The 12,347-nt window shown below is 28.9% G+C and overlaps 1 protein-coding gene across 1 annotated transcript in view; it reads left to right on the top strand.

Moving 5' to 3' along the window:
• Positions 1-5,956: 5,956 nt before the first annotated feature.
• Positions 5,957-12,347, top strand: part of LOC105367568 (unconventional myosin-IXb) — a 17,419-nt gene continuing 11,028 nt past the window's right edge. Inside the window, 8 exon segments of the mRNA XM_011506328.1 lie at positions 5,957-6,036; positions 6,295-6,601; positions 7,143-7,760; positions 8,431-8,729; positions 9,126-9,385; positions 9,515-9,822; positions 10,060-10,397; positions 10,672-10,732. Coding sequence (XP_011504630.1) covers positions 6,306-6,601; positions 7,143-7,760; positions 8,431-8,729; positions 9,126-9,385; positions 9,515-9,822; positions 10,060-10,397; positions 10,672-10,732 — 2,180 coding nt within the window. The 5' untranslated portion in view covers positions 5,957-6,036; positions 6,295-6,305.

Genomic DNA, 12,347 nt, shown 5'->3' with positions numbered 1-12,347 from the left:
TAAAATAAATGTAATGATTGACGAATGCGCCTACATGGGTTACACAATCTGACTCCTTGCATTAATAATACATTAAATGCATTTAAAAAACAAGAGAGAGAGAGAGAGAGAGAGAGAATGAGAGAGCTCGAACGAAAGAGTATATATATGATTGAAAGAGAGGGAGAGAAAGAGGGAGAGAGAGAGAGAGTAGTATTAGTATGTATATTTGCATTAATTTTCCATACAATTTTGTTTTGCTTCGAAAATGTTGATTACTGATTTCGATTGTATGTTTTTCCAATTAGTCAGAGCATAACTCTGTTGTAATGTTTATATTTCTTATCGATAAGAAATGTATGAATATGACATATATCCTACGATAACTATTTATTATGTATGCTTGCAAATTCGCACGTCTCAATTTAAAATTTGCTAAATGCGTAATGGAATTATACCCAACTTCGCATGAGCGCTAAAGCTGTAAAAGCGCAATAGCATTAAATTTCAAACTCGATGGATTGTTTGTAACACATATATAAAAAGTGTGATTGTAATAATAGAATTTTTAAAATTTGTATTTGTTTACATCCGATTATTAACTGTATCAACTCTGTAAAACTTACGAATATTTTTAATAGCATCTTGTATAACGCAAATTGTGTTCCTCATAACCAAAAAACAAAGTATATACATATATATACATATATATATATATATAAGAATGTATTAAAGAAAAAGAAAAATTGTAATTGCGCTGACACATTCTACCTGTTATAAAAATCATTATATGATAATTTTTTTCAATAATTTTAAATATCGAAGTTCAATTATAATATTTAAACGATTAACTATATTGTTGTTGCAACAGCCAGGCTTTTGTCTTTATATGACACACATAATTTTTACAAACCATTATCTATGAATTAATGCACGTAGAATAAAATAGAGAGACCCGATTGAGTTAAATACACACTGATAAGGAAAAATTGAAGAAATCTCGGATCCACGAGAGGAAGTACGAAGCGAGAAATGAAAATTGTTCAATACATGATTAACGGCTGCTGTGGGAGTTATTTCGAGTTGTTAAACATAATGCACCTTTCATCGTTCAAATAATCAACAGGGATCAAATAGATTGCAATCGAGTTATTATCCGGAAAGGGGAATAGAGACGACGAATGAGAAAATATTGTAGAAGTACCTTGGAGCCTAGAGAACAGAAATGAACTTATTGTAGAAAATCCTCAATTTCATGGTTAAAACGGCTAATCCAGCGCACCTTCTCGTACACGCCGAGAAAGTGTCACGCGTGTGCGTGCGTACACGTATATAAAGGTAAAGCCCGACTTTCGTCCACGGTTGCGCTGCAACCGGTGGAAAACAGCGACAGCGCGCGTGCGAGAGGATTCTCACGTTCGCAGCTGAAGCTCGAAGAGGCGAGGGTGCCGATATTTAAAATCGGACAACGAGCTCGGCAAATAAATAATAACATTCTCGGTTTTTCAAAGACGTGGACATCGGCCAATAGAAGTCTAGTGTGCACAATGTTAAAGAAACCATATCCGGGTAATGAGAGCTGCGCACGTGGTGCACTTGTCAAGATCGATTTCACGCAGAGCAGAAATAAATAAAATATGTGTAACCGTGCGCTCGCATAGATACGGTCGTACGTATGTGTGCAGGTGCACTCGGAATATAAATGAACACGAGAGTGTGCTACATATATGCCGATGATCGAGTTGATGGTAGACCTGTAAATTAGGGGTGCAGCTCATCTCTTTTTCCAAGAGACAGAGCGAGAGGAAAGGTATCATTGGCACCCACGTACCATGCACGGCACACGCATGTACGCGCGTACACACGTTCAGAGAGAGCAAGTTTCCACCTGCGTGCGCGCGCGCATTATTATACATTCTTTTCTCCTTTCCGTTTGAAGTCTCCAGAATCGACAGAGAGGGAGACTGCTAACTGAATACGTGAGGGAGAGGAAGAGGCTGAGGAAGTAAGAGAGAGAGAGAGAGAAACGAGTGACCGAATGGGAAAGAGAGGGCGATGGGTGGGATAGATATATATTGAGTGAAATAAGGGGGGTTTATAGAGCGGGTAGAAGACGGAGAGAAAGAGAGAGAGAGAGAGAGAGAGTGCAAACGAGCGAAAAGGATCAGCCTAGGGGAGGATGCACTAGGTCATCGGCGCGCGGCGAAGAGAGGAGGAGAGAAAGAGACAGAAACAGAAAAGTCGCTCCTAATATACGAACTTGTTTCTCTTTCTTCGGGTCAACGATACATACATGCATGCATGCATGCATGCTCACATACTCACGTGCATTCATGCATGCATGCATACCTACATGAACGCATACCCACATGCGTAAATACATACGCGCATAAATAAATAAATATATATATACGCACAACGTGCGCGTGTACACGCTCACGGGTATACGCGCCCGTACACACACACACACACACACACACACACACACACACACACACACACACACACATTAAATATATATTCATATATATATATATATTTACACATGCACATAGACATATCCATATAAATTTATATAAATAAATAAACATATACATATATATATACATATGCATATGCATATACAGATAGATAGATAGATAGATAGTTAGATAGGTAGATAGATAGATAGATAGTTAGATAGGTAGATAGATAGATAGGTAGATAGATAGGTAGATAGATATATAGATGGAAAGATAGGTAGATGGATAGATAGATAGATGGTTAGGTAGATAGATGGTTAGGTAGATAAATGGTTAGGTAGTGGATGGTTAGGTAGATAGATGGATAGATTGATAGATGTATAGATAGCACATAGATAAAACATAGTGCAATATATCTATATATATAATTGCACGCACACGAGCGAACACATGCGTATACGCATATATATATGCATAAGTGTATATACACACACGGTGGACGCGCGCGCGCGCCGTGGGGAAGGTGCTGCTGCTCCACTGCTGCTGTGTGAGGCACAGACACAAGACAGACGGGGAGGAAGAGGACGTGGACGGCAGCCAGGCAGGCATACAGGCGGCACAGGCGGATTGTCGTTTGTCCTCGTCGTCATTGCCGTCGTCGTCGTCGATCTTTCTTTTTCTCTCAGCCGAGCAACGGCCGAGAGGAGAGAGAGGAGACATACGCAGATACATATAAGTGACTTTGCAAGGAAGAAGAAAACGAGCGCAAGATGTGCGGAGCGTCGCGACCTCCACGGCTTCCTAATCAAGACTTCTTCGAGGTAATGAAAATAGTAGGATCGTTAATGCACCGCTGTTCCGGAATCTGTATTTAAGCTTTCTCGCTTTTCCTTTTTTATTATTTGGGATTCTGGTACTGTGTATAAGAAAAAGGAGAAAGAGAGGGAAGACAGTGTTGTCTCTTGATGTGACAATTTTTAATGGCACATTGGACTTTTTCCGTTTTGGTTTTGGATTTTTTGGTGTGTGCAGGAAATTTTAGAAGAAGTAATTCGAAATTGGATGAAAGAAGTTTTGAGTGTACCAATGATTATATTTTCAAAGCATTATTGGAGTCACATAGTATTTTCAAGTGAAGGATTCGAATAAAATGTTATACTTGAATGTGAGGTTCGTGTTCAATTTTGTTTAAGTTTCTAATTATTCTATTAAAAATAAATGGGTTTGTAGTTATACGAGTACAATAATACTTATCCTATGTAGATATAGCGACATAACTTCCACATATTATTCGATCCTTATTAATGTTTCCATAGAATACATTATTGTATTAAAATAATTTGCTTTGAAATACGAACTATACTTTATGCATGCAAAATTGTAATGTTTAATTAGTTCATCGATGTTCTAGTTCTTAAATTTTTTCAATAGTTTTTTAATATTCTAATATATCATAGGATTCTTCGAAATAATATGATTTCATACTTATTAGAATGTGTACTTATCATTTATATATGTACATATGCATATATATACATATATGGATATATATATATATATATATATATATATATATATATATATTTGTTTTATTTATCTTCATTAATGAATTGATATGTTTTAAATAAGTAAATTCAATAATAGTGATCATATATATTTTATAGAATTGTTTGATAATGGTATACAAAATTATAATTTTAAAAATTATAAATAAAAGTGTTTGGCAAATTTTATTTTACACAAATTAAAAGTTTTTTAACATTATTATTATAATGGATTACAGATTGTACAACAGTCAAACAATTTCCCAAAGCAATAAAAGAAAATTTCTTATTATAATGTCAAGACATTGAATAAATAATAAATATAAATCTATTAACTATCACAGATCATTTTATAATTATATATTTTTATTATATAAAAATCTGTATCCTATCTAGAAATACAATTTGAGTTAGGAAAAGAGAACATTGATTAAAAAAAAACTGATGCTGAGCATATTGGGAAAAAAATTACAATTTTCTGTTTAAATTTTTATGTAGCCATTCGATAGTTATAAATTATAAAAGTTTATACTTATTAATTTACTAATACAAATTTTGCCATTCATATCATAAGTAAATGAGCCAAAAATTATTTTAACAATACTACATAAAGCAAAGTTTTACTATAAAAATTTCAAAAGATTTTTTTTAGTGTAAAAGTTTATTTTTATTTAAATAGTAAAAAGTAATGATTTTTATGGATTTTTTCCGATTATATTGCATATTTCAGTTTGAAAATATCAAAATCTATATAAAGTACAATTTGACTTCCATTTAAATTATTTTTGCAATTTTATTGCAATATATATATATATATATATATATATATATATATATATATATAATAAATAAATGTAGACAAGTAATTCATAATAAATAAAGATACTTCTTTATTAAATTATTAGTAGAGGTTTTTAGATGAGAATGAATAATTTGGTTTATATTACACATGTGCTTATATTTATTAATATGTATTCATATTTAACATTTTAAATATCTCGTTGAGATATTTCATTACTTTTATAGACTGTTCACTATATAAAATCTACGCTTTGTCAAAAATAAATTCTGGATTTATTCCAAAAATTTGAGGAAGATACTTTTTATTTTTGTTTCAGAGAATATTTTAATAGATAAAATTATTTATGAACAATTGGTATAGGAATAATAAATTATTTATAATTTTTCAACTAAATTTCATTATTTTATATGTTCTGATTATGGAATTTCAATACCTTGTATTGCACAAATGTTTAAAATGTTAATTTTAATTATAATCCAATTATTATTTTTCAGTTAAAATCTGCAAGACAGTATCGTAATATCAACAAATTTCTGCAATAAATATGTTAAAATACTCAAGATATTTAAAAAAACTAAGTATATGTAGGAAATTATAGATTTTGTGTCCAGTGAACAAATAAAGTTACTGCTTGGCTGCACAATAGCACACCAATGCACGGTTTCCAACTGACATTCAATGCTGCGATAATAGTTAAAAAGTTAATGGAACTGGTGCTGTTAAATTATATTTAATATATAATTATATTGTTTAACTTATCAAAATACTCTATCCACTTTAAATTGGAAAGAAACTATTTTAATGCTTGAATTTTGTCATAATAAAGAATTGAATTATATCTTCCTTACTAAAATAATGTGGAAGTAAATTGAATGATTAGTATTTCAATTATAATGTATGTAGTGATATAGCAAAATATATACCTAATAGAATCCAAAATTAAATAGTTTAAATGAAAATGAATGATTTAATTGGTTCTACTTAAAATAAAAATCCCATGAATTACTCATACGATGAAAATTTGTGAAAATGTATTAAAATTGATAAATAATTAAGAAGAAGAACTCAAACATATGTGATTTTAAATGTATAAATTATAAATGAATAACTGTAAAACAAAATGGATATGAAAAATTCAGAATATTTTTTTAATAAAATACTTTTAAAATGTCAGGAGGAAAAAACACTACAGTTTTTTCAATATTCTATGAATGATAGAGGACAAATCTGATAACCCTAAAGTAATCAGGTAACTTGAGCACATTTTTATTAATTTATTGATAAATGCAATCATAAGTTTTTTTAAAATTAGAATCAATAATTTCATTTAATATAACATTGGGAAAATAAATTTCTTAAATATTAAAATTAAATATGTAAATAATTTTTGTGTTTATTATTTCAATAAAATATTTGCTATTTTATAAACTGTTATTATGAAATATAAAGCTAATGAAGAATTTATAATAATTTGAATTTTATTGAAAAATTTATAAAAATATTTCAGGGTTAATAGATATGGATAATAATAGTATTGGTGTGGTGCAAGTATTTGTGGGAGAATGGAGTGCTGAATACGAAGCACTTTCCATTAGGGCCACCAAGCAAACATCTTCTGCTGAAATAGTGGAATGTATCATTGAAAGACTTAGTCTCGCTGATGGTAATCTTTCCAATGGATACGAATTGGCGGAGGTTATTGGTAATTCTGTTGGGCAAGAGTGTAAAGAGCGAAGACTTGGACCTACAGAGTGCCCTGTTGCATTGATGCTGCTTTGGCCAAAGAAAAATGCATCTCAACAGGAATATTACAAGTATTTATATTATTTTTAAAATGTTATAAAATGCAGTTGATGAAAATTTAAATTATTTAAATTAATATAATTAATAGCTTATCATATAGCTTTACAATTATATGCACTTAAAACTAAAAATCTAATTAAAGATGTTTAATATGTTTAATAATTTTAATGGATAATAAGTTCAATTAATACTTACAGTAGAATATAAAAAGCTAAATTGAAGAAAAATTGGATTAATAAAAGTAAATGTTATTGTTATAATATGCCAGTGTATACTCATATAAAAGTTTTACAGACTTTAAATATAAATTTAAAAATATCTGAATTATTATTCTATATTTTCAAAAATTATTTTAATAAAAAAATTTCTGAACTAATAAATATATTGATAAATATTAATGAATAAATTAAATAGATGTCTATTACAATATTTATTTAGTCCTGAAACTTAATTCAGATTTGAAAAATAAATATATATTATTACCAATTTTCATAAAAATTTATTGTTTTGACATTTCACTTCGATATACTAAATTTATATATTTTTTTCTAGATTTTATCTTAGAAAAAAACAACCTGATTACTTATGGTCGGACAGCAGGTTTCCAATGGATCCACAGCTTCTTAAGGATTATTTTAATCGGTTTCTTTACCAACCGCGGGATAAGGAATATCCTGATCTCTGCCAGCTTCCTGATCTCAATGAGCAAACCCTCCTTGACAATCTTCGAGCTCGATTTCTTGCTGGGAACATATACACATACGTTGGTAGCATACTCATCGCTTTGAATCCTTTCAAGTTTTATCCTATCTACAATCCGAAGTATGTCAAGTTGTATCAGAATCGTAGACTTGGACCAGACATACCACCGCATATATTTGCAATTGCTGATGCTGCATATCATTGCATGTTGAAGGAAAAAAAGAATCAGTGTATAGTGATAAGTGGAGAAAGTGGATCGGGCAAGACTGAATCAACTAATTTTTTGTTACACCACCTAACAGCTTTGAGTCAAAAAGGTTCTCACGGTAGTGGCGTAGAACAAACTATTTTGAGTGCTGGTCCTGTTCTTGAAGCTTTTGGCAATGCAAAAACTGCTCATAATAATAATAGCAGTCGGTTTGGAAAATTCATACAAGTGAACTATAAGGAAAATGGAATGGTACATGGGTAAGTGGACAGAATGTCATTCTAAAATATACTTAAAAACGAAATTGAATAATTGACAATTTATTGTACATTTTTGTTCTTGTATGTTATTTTCATTTCTTTGCAACATAATATTAAAAATATTTACATTATGAACGAAGTGTTTTTATATATTTTAGTGTTTCCATTTTTTACTTCACTATATGCAGATTCTTTAAATAGAATATAGAATTTTTATTCAATGTTAATATTAATTTTGTACAAAATATGATTTATTCAAGTTATTAACTGTTACAAACGAAATTTGTATAAAATTTTATATATAACACTTACATATTGTTTTTCACCCTTTATACACTATTTATTTATACGCCTTTATACACTTTCTAATTGTATTTGCTAATTGAAAAAGATAAATTTAAATTTTATATTTCATTCTTTTTTTGGAATACATTTATTTTGAAATTGGAATAAAATTTACTTATAAGAAAATAATATTAAGTAGGTAAATTTTCTATTTACGTGTATTATTTATTTTTAAAGAATTACATTAAAAAGAAAAGATTATTTTTTTTTTAAGATAACTTATTTAAGAAAACTTATCAAGTATTGTTGAGTTCTATAATATATCCTATATAATAATTTTATTATAATATTTTGTACATTGTATAATATTGTAATATCATTATAGAGCTGTGGTACAAAAGTACCTTCTCGAAAAATCAAGGATAGTCTCTCAAGGAAGGAATGAACGAAATTATCACGTATTTTACTATTTGCTAGCTGGAGCGAATGAACAGGAGAAGCAAGTTTTACATCTTAGGAATTATGAATGGTATAATTACTTAAATAAAAGTGGTTGCTATGGACTGGAGAACATTGACGAGAGACACGAATTTTCAAGATTAAAGCAATCGATGGAAATGGTTGGTTTTACTCCAGAAAAACAAAGACGACTTTTTGCGGTTTTGTCAGCTGTATTACTTCTTGGTATGATATTTGTCTTTACGTACCATATATACCAATATTGTATACATTAATATTATTTTAATATAAAACAAACTTAGTAATTTCAATGTTTTAAACAATAGAAATATTTTATTCATTAAAAAGTTGATTATTATATAATGTATTCACATTTTTTAATAATTATAAATGTAGAAATATTGATCTTTTGATAGACATCTATATTTTTTTAATTAATAGATGAAAGAAGTTTTTTATATTGTGAGTTAAGTAATAAATCTTTGCTTTTGATAATCTTATCGGATTTTGTTTTTTATGCGAATTAATAATCGACTTTGATTAAGACAATATCGATCAAATGTAAAAAAGAGTTATATTAATAATCGATTATCATGTGATTTAATTTCATTTTCCTTGTAGGAAATGTTGAATTCCAACCTAGGAAATCTTATCATCATCACGATGAGGCGGTAGGTGTCAGAAATCCTGAAGTCGTGGCATTAATATCAGAGCTACTGCGAGTGAAACAGGAAACTCTCCAAGCAGCTCTTACAGCAAAACGAGCAAGAGCTTCAGGAGAGACATTAGTTATAAACTATAGACTTCCCGAAGCAATTGCAGCTAGAGATGCCATGGCCAAGTGTCTATACGGTGCTCTCTTTGATTGGATAGTCTTGCAAGTAAGTGTTTTGATAATATTAACAAATTCATTGGAAACGAAATTTTCAGTATTATATATGTATAAATAAATGATTTAGTTCTGTCATATTTCTTTACAATAATAATTAAGTTTTGTTAATATTTTATAGGTTAACCATGCACTTTTATCTAAAAAAGATACTCTGAGAGATCACCAAGGAAATAGCATTGGGGTACTAGATATTTTTGGATTTGAAGATTTTAAAACTTGCAATAGCTTTGAACAACTTTGTATAAATTATGCTAATGAACAATTACAACATTATTTTAATCAACATGTCTTTCAATATGAACAACGAGAATATAGAAAACAAGGAATTAGATGGACAGATATCGGTTACAGTGATAATTCTGGTTGTTTAAATCTTATAGAGGGCAAGCCCAATGGTTTGCTTTGTCTTTTAGACGATCAGTGCAAGTATGTGTAATTTCAACAATATTTGCTTTAATGGTTAAATATTTTTAATATTTTTAATATATAAAGATCATCAATATATTTAATTATATTTAACGATTTTGTAAACAACGTCAGTATAGTAAATCATTAGTTTTAGTAGATTTTTCACTTTATCAATAGAATTTATATAATGTATTTATTCATTACAGTATAGTGACTATTCAAATATTAATACTTATTTAAATGTCTTCCTAACAGTTTTCCTGGTGCAACTAACGAAACGTTACTTCAAAAGTTCAATTCAGTTCACAAAGATAATCCATTTTACGAAGCTCCACAACGAAGGGAAGGAACATTTGTTGTTCGACATTATGCTGGAGCGGTGAAATATCAGGCATCGAATATGAGGGAAAAGAATCTGGATCTCATGAGACCCGATGGTGTTGTTGGAGTACTAAAGAATTCTTCTCTTGCTTTTGTTCGAGAATTAGTTGGTGCTGATCCAGTTGCTGTTTTTCGATGGGCCATACTTCGAGCCTTCTTTCGTGCTCATTTCGCTTTTCAGGAGGCTGGAAGAGCGCATAGACATGGACGAGGTAAAATTTTTAAATATATTAAAGATAGTTATTTACTTTATAATTCAAAATACTTTGATATGATTTTGTAATAACATTAATATGTAACTACAAAAATAACGAATGTTAATTTGAAATTAATTATTACAAATGAGTTGTAATAGCATTTAATATTTTATTATTGTTATAACTCTTAATACATTAATACGATTTACATCTTGAATTTTAAATATTTTGAAGCTTAATTTTCTCTGCTCGATATTAAAAGTAATTTCCTTTATGTTTTAATTAATAGCCGATGGGAATAAAACATCTGTGCAGAATAGATACAGAACTCCAAATGAAAATGTGATCAGGTTAGTGTCATATTGTTATTACGTATTAAAATTATTATTAGAATTTTAAAAAGTGTAATTGATTAAATATATGGGTAAAAAATTTATTTCAAATTCAACGTAAATATGCTCCTCAATCTAATCGATACTTCTATTGCACAGTTTTTATTAAAATGTGTTATTCGTAACAAAAATTGGAGTGCCAATACTAATGTACATCTGTGTCTTAATTTTACGTACTGAAATTGTATCCTTATAATAATTGTATTTCCTTATAATCTATTTATTATAATTAATTAATTAAAACAATAATTAATACAACATTGAACTGTTTGTTAAAAATTAAGGAAAAAAGAAAAATTATGACATTTACATGGTCCAAATTATCTTTTGTCCCTGTAGCCATCTTGTGACGTTATCTGCAGTGAATCTAACTATTAACCGAATAGCGTAAGTGGTCCTACGATCCACTATGTGTACTGTTTAAAAAATCTTTCTCTTTTATTACATTTTTTAGTTTCCTTATTGGATTTACGATTCGAACATCAGTCATTTCATCTAATGTAAATTAACATTGCTCATATCGTATATTACGTACATTTAATGTTATCGTAATTTTTTTTATAAACGATCCCAAAAGAATTTTTTTCTCTAATTTATATGTATTTTATTTTTACATGTTGAATGTAATTAGAATGTAGTTTTAATTATAACTTCGACGTAACTAAAGATTTCGGGATACAATTTTCAATATCATTGCACATCTTCATTTCATGGCATTACAATGTATTATGATACAAACCCATTTGATAAAAAATCATTCGAGCATGATTTCAATAAGGCATAATAATTTCATTTATTCGATTCATAATCATTATTTTGTTAATCATTATTCTGTTAATATTTTAGCTTTTAGGACAGTGCCTACATTTAATTAACTTTGTCATTTTCAATAGGTACATGAGACACATTAGGATTCATCATATTCTCATAATTAAAACTAATAAATATATTTTGAATTTAAAATATAAAATCAGTACATGAAAAATTTAATTAACCACTTAAAAATACCTGCTTTTAATGATAAAGATTGAAAATGTTTGTTGTATGTAAAACGAAATGAATTTCTCAGATGTTTTGAAAAAGTATATTATTTTAAAGCGTGACATTTACAATTGAAATAGCTTATCAATACAGCAGCTTATTCGTTTAATTAAAAAATCTTTAATTTTAGATTGTAAATATAATAAAATTCAATTAAGAATACGCTAAAAGTCAATTTTAAAAGTTTAATTGTTAAGTTAAGTCTGCTGGATTATTCATTATATATATTGAAAGACATCTATTTGTTAAATAAAAAATAGTTTAATAAATATAATATATATAAAAGCAATTGTAATAAAAAATTTTTAAATTTCATTTTTTCTAAATATAATTAATGAATTTGGATTATCCACTTTTATCGCCCTCATAATGGTGAGCAAACTCGTATATTTAATCTCTATCATATAAATCGTACGTACAATATTAAACATTGAGAAAACGCGAGTAAAATAAAATAGAGAGAGAGAGAGAGAGAGAGAGAGAGAGAGAGAGAGAGAATGTGTGTGTTTTTCGGCATGAGAGAGAGAGAGAA

Source organism: Ceratosolen solmsi, unplaced genomic scaffold, assembly GCF_000503995.2.
Source record: "Ceratosolen solmsi marchali unplaced genomic scaffold, CerSol_1.0 scaffold7, whole genome shotgun sequence".
NCBI lineage: Eukaryota > Metazoa > Arthropoda > Insecta > Hymenoptera > Agaonidae > Ceratosolen > Ceratosolen solmsi.
The sequence above is the reverse complement of the archived record's forward strand: the minus strand, read 5'-3'. Positions and strand labels throughout refer to the sequence as shown.